We start from the raw sequence: 14,974 nt of genomic DNA, 5'->3' as shown, positions 1-14,974 counted from the left end.
ACTATGGACTTGGAAAGCCTGTTCCACCGATGTATTATCGTCATATTGCCGTAATCTTAATTCATGCGATTGAAGGATACCTAACAATTCTTCGGTGGAAATTGTATTTAAATCCTTCGACTCTTCAATCGCTACCACAACCGATTCATATTTCCTAGTCAGACTTCTTAGAATCTTTTCAACAACGCGTTGTTCTTCTAATCGTTCATCATTCATACGTAACTGATTTACTATTATTGTAATTCGATTAACATAATCTTCTACGGTTTCAGTTTCCTTCATTCGTAAACCGTCAAATTCACATCTTAGGGTTTGAAGTCTTACCGTTTTAACCCGATTTTCGCCCCTGTAGGCTTTGTGTAATACTTCCCACGCGTCTTTTGATGTTCTACATGTCGCTATGCGTTCAAACACCGTCTCGTTCACTGCCTGGAATATGATATGCAGTGCTTTCTTGTCCCTTTTTATCTTTTCTTTGTAAATATTCTGTTCATTTTCTGGTGCCCCTGTCGCAATTTCCGTATATCCTTCCTCTACAATCGTCCACAAATCTTGTGATTCTAGTAAAACCTTCATCTGTATGTGCCAATGGTAGTAATTTTGTCCCAGTAATTTTGGAGTAATTTTGGAGTCTGGGTTTGAATTCCACCATTAGATGCCACGTTTGTCGTCATTTGATGTGATTGTATGGATTATGTATCGTTGATATTGATATCTGGTTTCGGATCGGTGGCTCTGATACCACTATATTGGAATGAATATATTGAGAGAGGCCGAAAGTTTCTTATTGTTCTTGATTGAATTGGTGAAAACAAATGATACATATTCGGTTCTATATATACATCAGATAATGATTAATAACTACCCCTAACTTAGGCTAATAATAATAATAATAATAATAGTAACAGCATAACCTATGATATATATATATCTAACATGGCCTTATAATAATAATACGATCTAGCTTAATATGATATTCCGTCTAATACAAAGGAGGCTGTTGGCACTAAACGCCAAATAATCCAACTTAGGTGAATTACATTCACAGAAGTTATTCAGAAGCTCTGATACACTTCCAGTAAAATTGTTAGATCGAAGATCTAAATGTCTTAAGTTGCAAAGGTTCCCAACTGAGTTTGGCAGCGTCTCGTTGATAAAATTTTGTGACAAGTCGATACTAACGAGAGAAGTCGTGTTCTGAAGACCACCAAGAATTGGAGTTGAGATACTACAAGTACTAATGTCTAGGGACACAAGACTAGTGACGCTCAACAATCCACTCAAGACGGACGTTGAATTCATAAAATCGTTTTCGGAAACATGAACAACTTTTAAATCTGTCATGTTTTGGAAACCACCGACTCTACTTGGAACCGGACCATGGAAAAGGCATCTAGTCAAATCCAATGAAACTAGCTTACCTAAACTAAAAATCCACCAAGGCATCATCGTGTCAAAAATGTTATAAGAAAGATCAAGGACAGTTAGTGAAGTAAAATTAACTTCGGATAGCTGATTCGGAATTTGAGTAAGATTGCTTGAAGGCAAATGCAATTCTACCAGAGATGGAAGGTTACTCACAACTTGAAACCAGTCAGATGCACTGTTAAGATCATAACCAGACAAATCCAGGAACTTCAACAAACGGAGACTCGACAGCCAATGCATACTGTTCATAGGAACGTTACTTAGCCACGGCCCGTTTCCTAGATCAAGGACAACCAACATGGACAGATTCCCTAGTTGGTGAGGAACTTCGCCAAAGAATTGAGACATTGAGAGATTAAGATATCTCAAGTTCCGAAGAGAGCCTATGAAGCTAGGAATTTGTGTAACACCAAAATCGTTGCAGCTCAAGTCTAGGTACTTAAGTTGCTTCAACAACAAAAGAGAACGATTAATATTTCCTTTGAGCATCTGAGTTGACGCGTCTTCACGTTCCGGATCAGGTCCTCGAAGGTGAAGCTCTTGAACATGACCGGTAAAGTTATCACAAACGATTCCATCCCATGTGCAACAGTCGATGTTCGCACTGCTCCAAGAAGAGAGCCTGTTGGCATCATCTATGAGATCATGTTTAAACTGAAGAAGTGCCACTCTCTCATCATCAATGCACAAACCCCGGCCCGGATTTTCGTCACACAAACAACTAGCACACAAACTTGAAGCAACAATTAGAAGCCATAAATGCGTAAAAGATTTCATAAATATATGTGTGAGGATTACAGCAAATTTGAAAACTATGGTTACAAAAGATGTTTAAAGGTACCAAATCTGTTTGGACATATATAGATACATACACATCATTTGTGTACCCACTTGCATTCACACACTCACAAATGTGGACATAATTGTCCAGAAACATCGAACACGGGGGCTGAAATCAAATACTTATGATGGTGCAAGAGTCGCCCAATGTTGACCATTATATAAAACTAGTTTCATTTATCTTGGATCTATTTGCGTTAAATCATTTGAAACTATTACTTACTGATCAATATTAAAAAAAAAATAAAAAAAAAAGTATCAGGCACCATTATTGTGTAGATGCCAAAGTTACACTGTAGAAAGTGATAAAAAGTTAGGGACTTGAGTCATGTTTTCTAACTTCAAGTGGGAGGAAAAAGAAGTTGCAAAAATCATGGTTGCAAAAGTCGTTAGGCGCTCCTTAGTTGGTTGACCGGGGAGTTGAGAGTACTCGGTCTACGCGGAGAGTACTCGGGGAGTACTCGAACATGTTAAATTATATATAAAGAAATTACTTTTTGGAGATTAAATATATGTCAAATAACACAAATTTACTAATATTTATAGCAAAATACGTGAAAATGATATTTATTCTTTAATATTTAATATGAGGCATAGAAATTATGTTATATTATTATTATTTAAGTCAAACTAGGCCCGAGTTGACCTACTAGATCCAATTCTGGCCAAGGTTGATCGCGTTTGACCGACTCCGAGTAATTAGGCGGAGTAAAAAAAGTCTCCTCGGCAGCCTGCCTTGTAGCGACTACTCGGGGAGTACTTGACCTTGGAAACCTTGTTTTACAACCGTGGCAAAAATATAATAATGTCATTTTTTCTTAAAGGAAACATCCTTTAACGACTAGCGACTTCATAATCTAGAAACGTTTTCACATACACTGAATCATTGAATTTCAAAAAGGTGTTCTGGTGCTCTCACCAAACGCCACAATTTCACCTTTGGAAAGACTAAAAACACACATATAATTTCATTAGAACAATTGGATGATATAATATGCAATTTAATGGAAGTGTTTCATAGTTAATTAGATATTTAACACTTTGAAGGAACCTTCCTTTCACCTCATTTCCAACGACTTGCAAAGAGACTTTTTTGGTGGATTCTTATACACTGAATTTTAAAAATGTGCAATTTCTATCCGCACCAACCATAGACCACTACAATACAACACCATTTTATTTAATAGGATTATCTAGTTGATGAATACTTGATTGCTTCAACTTGTTAATTAATTTAAGGAGGCTTTTTTATTATTCTTTCTAAAAAAAATCGCCGCTTTAGGCAGAGCGGAAGCACAAAAAATAAACGGAGAGTTCTAATAAGAAAATTGATTAGAAACGGAATGACTAAAACACGATACAAGGAGCCCTTTTATAAGGATGTTCTAAATTTGGAAATACTTAAATTAAGGGCCTATTTAGACAATTGAAGATTCACGTGTCTTAAGCTATAAACGCAAAGTTTAAATAACGACAAACTTGAGGGAAAATATTAGTTGACGAAATCAAAGCCTTAAATTATGGAAATTGGGTCTAACAGCTGAGTTAAACTACCTGCGCTCATGGGCCTCAAACTCCAATCGTAGCCTATTTTCCCTTGTCCAACTAGTTTAAATAAGAGTCTGCCAAGTCTTGCAAACTTCTTATCACCCCTTGTCTTTCATCTTTACTATTGTATAAGCATGTCAAATAGTGTGGTGATATCAAGGGCAAAGTGCACCATTAAAATGCCACATTATTGTTTGATATTTGAGTGAGAAAGAAGGAGAAGAGAAAGAAAAAATGATGATGTCACACTTTGGCAATATCCTATCCATGCCATTCGGGTCGAAAAAACAATAGGTAAACATCTGTTGAAACCAATTTTTTTTAACTTTTAGGGACGACATATCGTCTCTATAGGTCTTTTAAACCTATAGGGACGACATATGGATATGGTATCCACATCTATTATTCCTATAGGCCTGTCCCTACAGGTTGTCAAGGTCGTCCCTATTGGTGGTTTAGTTTTGTTGAGTGTCGGCAACAGTCCTGTCGCAAGGTTTCAAGATGTTTGTATAGGGAGTCTGTCTTCGACACAAGTGTAAGCCCTAAGATGCCTTTGTCGCTCGCACCACTGACATGATGACAGTGTTGCTGAGTGGTATCACTTAAGAACAACACTATCGACAATGTGTCAAGGGTGTCCGTAGTGGTTCAATTGTTGATTACTATCGACACTTAAGGAAGACACTCATCAAGTGTCACCCGACGGCATTGACGCCCTTGACTGTTCAAGTGTTGATACTCTCTTGGGAACAAAGTCGAAGTTGACGTAGCCAAAGTTAACATCAGAAGATTGAGCGAAGGATTGTCGGGTGAATTCAAGATATGAAGGAACATAACTTGTGGTTAAAGAAATATACTTTGCCTGAACAAAATATATTTAAACATATAGTTTTCTTGTTTAAGTGATAGTTTTAGTGAGTTTTTATCTCTAGGGACCTAAAGTGTAATTAGCCTAATTATGTTTAGGCTATAAATAGTAAGAGAGATTAGGGTTTTAGTAACACAAACTTTAGGAATTTTGTGGGTTCATTGTAAACATCTTATGCAAAATCTATTTTGGGGATTTTATTCAATATTCTTTGTGTTCATATTTATCACATATTTTGGTGGTTTAATCATCAAACCGCCGATTGAGATCAAAAACTTCATTGAAAACATCACTAGCATTCCTTCTTCACAAAAGGAATTGAACTCATGGGAATAAAATTCCCCTTCGCGATTAATACGTAAAGTCTTCAAAAACAACCTAGATTCAAGCTCAACCCTTGCTTTGAAAACCTTAAACTTTGCAACCTTTAGCTTTTTTATTAAGAAAGAAGATCCAACTCATACGTGTGAAATTATCGTTAGCATAAAAAATTACCGACTACCTCCAAGCGATTGCATGGGCATTGGTCCACAAAATCTGCATGAACCAACTCTAGATCTTAAGAAGACCTCCATTCATGAAGAGAAAATGACCGCCTATGTTACTTTCCATATATGCACCCTTAACATAAAGCAAGTATCAAATAGGAGGTAAGCTAGAGACCATAACTTTGTTGCTCAATACTTGAAGGCCATTCTCATGTAGATGACCATAACGAAGATGCCATAGTGTAGTATCAACAAGCTCAATAGCAACTAGAGTCGTATTCATGTTGTTGAGTAACATTCAAAGGAAAAAAAATTGTTTGCAGCCATTGTAACTTTACACACTTGTTCCCCTTACTCTTTGAGTGTAATAATGCACACCGCATCATCAATAATAAGGAGTATCATACCCCCATTTACCGGCCACTGAGTAAATTGTAACCGAGGAAATGAGAGAACTGAACCTGAGAAAGTGTCTTGCTTTTTCCTGGTGCAACATCTACTTTAATAGTGGTCTGACCTTCAATCTGAATGCTCTTTCCATTCCCTATCATCACACTAGCTTTATTTGTATCATCAAAAACTTGAAACAATGCATGCTGCCTCGTCATGTCGTTTGAACAACCACTATCGAAGAACCATACTTTCATCATCATCATATTTAGTAAATCCCACCACTAACAAAGCTAAGGTAGGGTCTGAGGAAGATAAAATGTAGACACTCTTACCTCTACCCCGTAGGAATAGAGATGTTGCTTCTGGTGAGACCCCCGGCTCGATGGTAGTTTTGCATCAAACCTTAGACATAAGGCACACAACACTCAGCAATTAAGACAAAGGCCAATTAAGCATCCCCCACATGAAGCATGATTAACCATCCCCCTCTTTTAACATTATTTTCACAAAATTAGTAAAATAACGTTAAAATTAGTGCACTTTCACTTTTTCCCCCGAGCGCCCACACATATATACATTATATGCGCATACCGCAAGCGGGACGTATAAGAACCATACTTTGCTTCCACAATTTTCACTATGAGCCATGCACAACTGATTAACCACATCTTTCAAACCATCTTTAAATTCATCCTTACCTATGGTCATGAATAACTGGCTATATTCTTCCCTAGGATTGTTGTCATTTAGAGCTGCACATGCTTGTGGTTCAGCCCAACAATCTATCCTAACATGTCCATACTTGTTGCAATTGTAGCATTGTATGCTACTTCGTAATCTGCCACTAAAACGATCGCGCCCACAGCGTCGTCCTCGAATACGACCACTTCCTCTAACACGAGCAGGTAAATGGTATTCTTCAACTTCTGCTGGAAACACTTGTTCTTCTTTATTAACATCCATGACTCGATTGACCCATGGCTCATGGGATTGTAAATTACCCATGAGCTGATCAAAAAACTGTTTTGTCAAATCTTTGGATTCTTCAACTATTATGACCACATGCTCCTATTTGGGCGACAAGCTTCGTAATACCTTCTCCAAAACCAATTGATAAAACACTTCCTCCCCATAGGCAAGTTGTTATTCACAACCCCATCATTACTTTGGACAAAAACTTAGGGATGGTTTCATTCTCTTTCATCTAAATGGCTTTGAATTCCCTTCGCAGCCCCTGTAACTTAAGAGTAGGGATGGCAAAACTATCGAACCCAACAGGTAAACCCGAAGCATTTGGGACGGGTAGACCCGATACCCGACAGGTATTGGGTCGGGTATGGTATTGGTAAAAAAATATTCTATGGGTGTGGGACGAGTTTGGGATTAGATGATAGCCGACCCAATTACCCAAAACTATATACCCGAAAACTTTTAAGTATTTTCCTTTAACTATTGTTTAGTATTGTCTCATTCTAGTAGCTTTATTATTTAAAAAATAAACTTTTCTTTTGTAATATATACTTTGATGGCATTATTTATATGCTATGAAATACAATGTTTTTAAGATTACTATTATAATATATTTACATTTCCAAACATATCAAATATCATTTTGGTGATGATAATATGTATGTTATTTATCACAATTTAATGTATTATATAGATATTTAATACATCGAATTTTATATATATATATATATATATATATATATATATATATATATATATATATATATATATATATATATATATATATAGAGAGAGAGAGAGAGAGAGAGTAGGGTTTGCACGGAAAGTGTGTTTTTCCTAGAAAGTCTAGGAAGCGATCTGGTCCATCCGATTGGTGTGTTTAAGGGTTGAGATTAAATCAATAGCAATCTTGTAATATTTGAGTTTAATTAATTGATTGTTTTAAATGAGTAGGGGCAATTTTGTCAATGACCGTGTTTTAAATCAATTAGATAACCGCCAGTTCCTAAATTCAAGCGATTTCCCCCCTCTCTCTCCAAACCCATCTTGGAAACTCCAATCCCTACCAAAAATAACTACAATTATGGAAGAAGGTAACTTTAGAAACGATGGAGAGCACCGGATCAAATTAAAACACTTCTCCATTTTCACCATCTCTGAGTTCATCATCACCATTCAAATATTGTTCTTATCATCTCTGTTTTCTTGACGATGTGTTTTAACAGCAAGCAAATTAATACAGTTGTGTTTTAGCAGCAAGCAGATTCATACAGTTGTGGTTTAGCATCCAGATTCATACATATGTGTTTTAACAGCAAGCAGATTCATACAGTTGTGTTTTAGCATTCAAATTCATACAGATGTGTTTTAACAGCAAACGGATTCATACAGATGTGTTTTAACAGCAAGCAGATTCATACAGATGTGTTTTAACAGCAAGCAGATTCATACATTTGTGTTTTAACAGCAAGCAGATTCATACAGATGTGTTTTAACATCCAGATTCATACAGATTCATACCGATGTGTTTTAACAGCAAGCAGCTTCATACAGATGTGTTTTAACAGCAAGCAGATTCATACAGATGTGTTTTAACATCCAGATTCATACAGATGTGTTTTAACAGCAAGCAGATTCATACAGCTGTGTTTTAGCATTCAGATAGCAGATTCATACAGATGTGTTTTAACATTCAGATTCATACAGATGTGTTTTAACAGCAAGCAGATTCATACAGTTGTGTTTTAACAGCAAGCAGATTCATACAGATGTGTTTTAACATCCAGATTCATACAGATATGTTTTAACAGCAAGCAAGCAGATTCATACAGCTGTGTTTTAGCATTCAGATTCATACAGTTGTGTTTTAACAGCAAACAGATTTATACAGTTGTGTTTTAACAGCAAGCAGATTCATACACTTGTGTTTTAGCATTCAGATTCATACAGTTGTGTTTTAACAGCAATCAGATTCATACCCTGACCCATGGCATTATAGCCTAGTGGTATCTTGGTGGTGGGATAAGGCTTATGACCATTAGGTCATGGGTTCGATTCCCACAAAGGGGGTTTTTCCTAGATTTATTGGGTTTCCTCCTGAATTGGTGTATAGGCATTATATTGCCTAGTGGAGATGGATATGATCGGGTGGTTCTGCTGGTGGCACGATGATACTCCAGTGGTCCGTCAGTGATCCAAATTTGCCGTTCAAAAAAAAAAAAAGATTCATACCCTGTGTTTTACCATCTTTATATTGTGGGATCTATAAAAAAATTGACTTTAGCCCTGTAAACTGTTAAAACACAGCATCAAGAACATGCTGATAAATTCAAGTAATCTTCTGAACAATGGAATATGCGATGCAATGTGACATAGAATTTTAGTTAATGAACACATTGACTTCCATATTTGAATTCGAAAATAATAAAAATTCCGAAAATCATGGAATTTTAGTTAATGAAGATACATTCCAAAAATAAAATTAAAATGTGAAATTACATGATAGCCCTTCTACTTAAAATCCCTCAATGACACATGTCAAATTCTTATTTCTTCCTAGACTTTCTAGGAAAAATAGACTTTCTACCCAACTCCTACTCTCTCTCTCTATATATATATATATATATATATAGTGTGAGGTTCATTGTGAAAGATTAATAAAGTGGGGAACCGGGGAACACCCTTAAAAAAATAACTTAACATGTTAAAAATAATTTTTTTAAACATCTTTTTCGGCGCTTCTCCTTATATATACTTGTAGAAGCATTTTTAATAAAAAATCAAAAACTAAAAATATTAAAAAAACAATTAAAAAAGGCTAAAATTTTTTTTAGAAATTTTTTTTATTCCATTAGTTTCTCCTCCTTTTTATAAAGAAAAGCGCTGAAATTTTTTTTTAAAAAATTGATTTTTAACATGTTATGTTAATTCTATAAAATATAACTGTTTTCTAAACATTTTTTATATATTTTTAGTTTTTGATTTTTTTTATTAAAAATGTTTCTACTTGTATTTATAAGAAAAAGCGCCAAAAAAAATTTAGAAATTTTTTTTAACATGTTAAGTATAATTTTTAAGAGTGTTCCCCCGTTCCGTGGTTTTTTAGTGTTATCCAATGAACCCTCCCCTATATATACACACACACACATGAACAGTGGCGGATCCAGGATTTTTTTCCGATGGGTTCAGTAGTTTACAGTGCTCCAATTTTAAAGGACCGGACATCAAAAATTTCGGGTCGGTCCAACGGTTCGGGTCGAGTAAGGTTCATCACACAAAATATGATGATTCTTAACAAACATTGTTTACTTATCTATTTCTCACTTCTATATCATATTCAGTTTTCACCTACTGTTTTCTTTACCAAATGTTAGACAAACAAAATTTTTTTAAAAATTAGTGGAAGAAATTGGAAGTTTGCATCACATGATCTTGCATTTTTGTATGAATTAGCCAATCACATATGATCTAAGCTATTAGTTTTGCATATCTAGTAAGAGTTCAAAACAAATTACATGAAATCACTTTCATTAACATGATTATGTGAATATACGAAGACAAGGAGAAGACTAAATGAATGAATTGACTGGAACCTAAACCCTCAAAAGAAAACAAAAAACAGATGTCCCCTTTAAGCATTCGAAGGAGAACCATATGAATTCATCATTTTGGCATTTATTCAAACACCTATTAGGCATGAATATTTTTCGATATTAATAACATGAAACTGAAAGAAAATGCAAACTTTCGTTACCTTTTTTCGAAGAATGTATCAATCAAAGGAAATAACCAAATCATATTTGCCAAAAAAAAAAATTCAACTTGTTTGATTAATGCGTGGTGTTCTGTACGTTTAAATTGGGCAGGGGCGATGGTTTTATAAAGTCTAAACCCTAATTTGTGTTTTAAAGTTAGGAAAAAAAGATAAAAACTTCAAAATATAACCATAAAACAAGATTCGAACCGGGGTTGACATGTTAAGTAGTAAACGCCTTAACCATTTTACCACTTATGAGTTTTGTTAATGGGTTCATCCAAAATATTATTTATGGGTTCATGCCATATTTTTAATAGCATTTCTACTAAAAATTTGAAACCGAGTGGGTTCGTGTGAACCCGTAGATGTCAATGTAGATCCGCCCCTGCACATGAAAATCGTAAAGGCTAAACCCGATATACCCATGGGTATGCCTGATACCCGACGGGTATGGGACAAGATTTTACAACCGGGCATGGATATGGGATTAGCCATACCCGACCCATTACCATCCCCACTTAATAGTTAGTACCTTCGAATCACCTTGAAACTCGGTTTGAAGGACCGTCCAAGCTTGTTTCGAGGTCAATCCGAGAGAATACACTGTCGTGCACACCCTGTTGAATCAACACCAACGCCCTTGCTAGAGGTGCACAAATCGGTTAATTTCCCTAACCAGTTCAGGTAAGTAGTTTAGGCGGTTAATTCCAACTTTTGGCTTTAACCGGTTAATGTTTTAATCGGTTATTACTTTAACTAGTTCAGTTATTCACTTTAACCGGTTCGGTTCATAACCAGTTATTTTCAGTTAATTAATTAACCAGTTATTTCAATTTTTTTTTTCATTTTTTCGGTTTTTTCTGGTTAACCGTGTAACGCCCTGCTCTTTTGTACTTTCCATTTATAGGAAGTTTTGTTCGTATTTCTATCTTTGGAAACTTTGTACTCTTGCAATCGTTCCTTTCTTTGTAATCTTTATCAAATCGAGACTTGGATCATTAATGAAGCTTGTATTTTGTTACATTTATGTTATACGCATTCTATGTATGCTCGTATGTTCGACTTCGTGAATCAATCAACGTTTAATCGTGATTCTTGGAAACTATGTGCGAAACTTGTAATTAAACTAAACTTATGCATTGAACGTGATTTGAACGAGAATGACACTTGATTCGATACTTATACGCTTGATTCTACTTGGTTTATACTCCTCATGCTAAATCATATCCTAATCTATGCTTTTGTGACAAGAATGGCCCTTAAAACACCTTAAAACATCAACTACACAACTATAGGGGCCAAATTGTAATAAAAACAAACTTGTTTCCTAACCCCAAAGGGCTCGCGGCCCGCGTTACATAGCCTGGATATCCCAGGCGGGCCGCATGAGGCCCAGGTCTGCAGAACATATGGACAGTCGCGACCAGCTTCATTTTTTGGGCGGGATTTCATGTTTAAACCGAGTTTTGGCACTTGTAAACACCTCTAATCAACCCTAATCACCTCCCTATAAGTACCCAAGGTCCTCCAAGCACTTGGACACTTTCATCACTCTCAAATCTCACCAAAACACTCTCAAATTCAAGCAAGAATCTGCATTTTCGGACAGATTCATACACTTGCACTAAACTTGGTATAACTTGCTCATTTCTTGATGAAAACACTTGGTTCTTCTTCCTACTTGCTTGGTTAATCATGGAGTTTGATTCCTTGACTTCTCCTTGGAGAAATCAGACCTGGAATTGCTCCGAAATTGACCAAAAAACTTTCTGTTTTGTTACAAACTTATGTAAACTTCATCCAACTTATGTCTAACACATCTCATACCAATGTCCTAATGCTTACAACCTCTCTTATGGTTGGTTAAGCTTAAAAACATGGTTGAGACACTTAAATCAGAGGTTAAAACCTCACAAACATTCTGTTTTAATTAGGGTTTTACCCACAAGTAGTGTTCAAGTGTGAAACTTGTTGAATGTGTGATAGTTAGACTAGCTTGGGCTATCCTTCATAAGAATCCACTCATTACTTGATGTTTTTCTATAGATTAGTTGTTGTTATTACCTTAATACTTGTATGTTCATGACCCTCCTTGTTGTTTATAACAACAAGTGTAGTGGTGAACAATAGAGGTGCCCAAATGGAAGCTTGTTCTTCCTACCTCATGTATGAACTCTATGTCACAAAGAGGTGCCTAAATGGAGACATTAATCTCCTACCTCATGCTTGAATCATAGGACTTGTAATCTATATATTATCTAAGTTATTCTATATGTATATACCTAAGTAACTAAACTTGATGATAACTTAATAGTTACTTGTTAAGAATATGTTACATCATCAATGACCATGCTCTTGTTACGACTCTAATGGACCTTTGAGTCCATGAAATCATACCAACTCTTTTGAGTTTTAATAGTGTCAAGAACAAGAGTTATGTGTACAAGATGATTATTTTCACTTATGTTATTTTCTATACATCTTTAGACTCCGAATCTATAATCTTCCGATTTCCCCAAACTCACACACCTTTGCTTTCCCGTGTAGAAGGACAAGTTGCTCCAAACTAATTCATCCACTAAACTTGCTCTCGGAACTTCAAGTCAAGACTTGTAAACCGTGAGTATACTCGATCCCTTTTTCCCCTTTACACTTTGGGATGCAACATGTATAACTATGCAAACGTCTTGAACCTAAACTAAACTTACTCAATCCTTGTACAAACATGAAACTAATGTGCTTTACTTATGATTCTTGTATGCTCTATGTGAACGATTTGGAACGTATATGCTCATTAACTTTGCTAGCCCACCTTGACAATTATAGCGCTATAGGATTTACGCACCGCCCGTTAAACTTGGGGTATTGTTAAGTTGAAACTTTTACCATCCCGCGATTCTTTGGGATTAGGCTATTTTATGCGTTGGATTCTTGGGTTTGATCATAGTGTACGCCAAAATTGCATACTAGTAATTCACATATTATGAATCATGTTGGATTTGAGACTTTTATTCTATTATGCTATGTAAACAAACTTGTATACTCGCTCTTTGCTTTTGCATTGAACTCTATTTTGATACATGTTGCAGGTTGATTATTGAAGTATGGATGAATGATGAAACAAGTTTAGGGTGGACTAGATACACACCTAGAATTTATCTATCTTTTGTTTGTTATGTTATTGTTGAAACAATGTTGTATTTTGTTTTGAAATTTTGTATGACATTTAGTTTTGAAATGAAATTTGAATTTAATTAAATATTGTCACATAGTGTTATGACGTTTTGAGCAATCTACACACTTCGTCTCATCCCGATGTTTCCGCCATCGGTTGGGGTGTGACAGATTGGTATCAGAGCCATAACTATAGGGAATTAGGAAAATTGTCATGCTTTTGCCCTAATCTATAGTTCTAGGAATTTTGCCTCTTATTTGTTGTTTAAAACTTTTGTACTCTACCATGCATGCTTCCTAGCTATACTTTTGATTAAATTTATGTGCCTTTCCTAAGGCTAACACGAATACACTTATGCTATTTTTATACTCTTGTAACACCAACGAGAAGAATTTACCAAAATAGGCGTGAAACCCACAATTTGGTAAACGACTCTCATTCTACCTTTAATATATTTTTGCACGAAATTTCACCATTAAGCTAGGAGTGACATCCACAACTTAATTGTAATTTCCATTTCAACTCTAGTGGACCCTCGTCAAAGTGTCAAAATTTATTTTTGATCGACGAGTAGCAACCACATTTAGGGTACGAAATCGTCAAGTTAGGGGTGAAACCCGCATCTCGTCGATTAAGTCCCATTCCTCGATTTTTACTCTCGCCAAAGTCCCGAATGTTTCAATCATTTAGAGATGTGTAGTAACCGGAAGGGTAAGATACCGTTAATCGCTTCTCGACGAGAGTATCTTACTTATAGGCCAAAGCACAATATCTCTAAATCGAAAGAACTTTCGACCCACTTTGGAATAGTCGACGTTTCTCTACCCGAAACAATCTGATGTTTTATTGAGCCTCTCTTTTATGTATCTCAATTTATATGTGATTTTTATACTTGAACGTTCATTCATTTCCAAATGTCGTTTTAATCATTTCGCACGTAATCGCAATCACAAACAATAATAATCCTTCGTGAACAAACTAAATTTACAATGCTTTCATTTATTCATGTTATGCTATGTGAAATTCATGACTATGTTATATGAAACGTTTAAACTTTTATGCTATGCAAATCAACTTGAATCTTTATGCTATGTGACACTTTATGCTATGCGATCAATTTCATTTTTCTTAAACAAACATTACGACCAAGTCTCACTCGTTTCGTTCCTTGAATCTTAGATGTCTTCTCATCACTCCAACGCGTCTAGGAAGTCAAAGTCTCGCTCCACCAAGAAGATGATGGCTTTCATGGCCGATCAATTTGCGCGTGTCGTTCCAAAGGTCATTTCCGAGATTCGTGCCTCTGAAACTCCTCACTCTTCCGTCGACTCTAAGGTTGAAGCACGCAAGCCCGTCTCGTTCCGCACCAGTATCAAAGGCGGATAAAAGCTTTGTGTCCTTAGAATTCGAATCATTGTTAAATTGCGCACGCTCTAAGCTACCTAAGTCGTTTTCCGTTGAAGTCGCCAATGGCAAATCTATCTTAGTCGATTCCATTCTCCTCGATT

The 14,974-nt window shown here is 35.9% G+C and overlaps 1 protein-coding gene across 1 annotated transcript; it reads right to left on the bottom strand.

Moving 5' to 3' along the window:
- Positions 1–960: 960 nt before the first annotated feature.
- Positions 961–2,205, bottom strand: LOC110867197 (receptor-like protein EIX2). The gene has a single exon (XM_022116326.1). It carries the CDS (start codon positions 2,203–2,205, stop codon positions 961–963), a length of 1,245 nt encoding a protein of 414 aa, XP_021972018.1.
- Positions 2,206–14,974: the final 12,769 nt, after the last annotated feature.

The sequence above is a fragment of the Helianthus annuus genome, chromosome 7, assembly GCF_002127325.2.
Source record: "Helianthus annuus cultivar XRQ/B chromosome 7, HanXRQr2.0-SUNRISE, whole genome shotgun sequence".
Classification (NCBI taxonomy): Eukaryota; Viridiplantae; Streptophyta; class Magnoliopsida; order Asterales; family Asteraceae; genus Helianthus; species Helianthus annuus.
The sequence above is the reverse complement of the archived record's forward strand: the minus strand, read 5'-3'. Positions and strand labels throughout refer to the sequence as shown.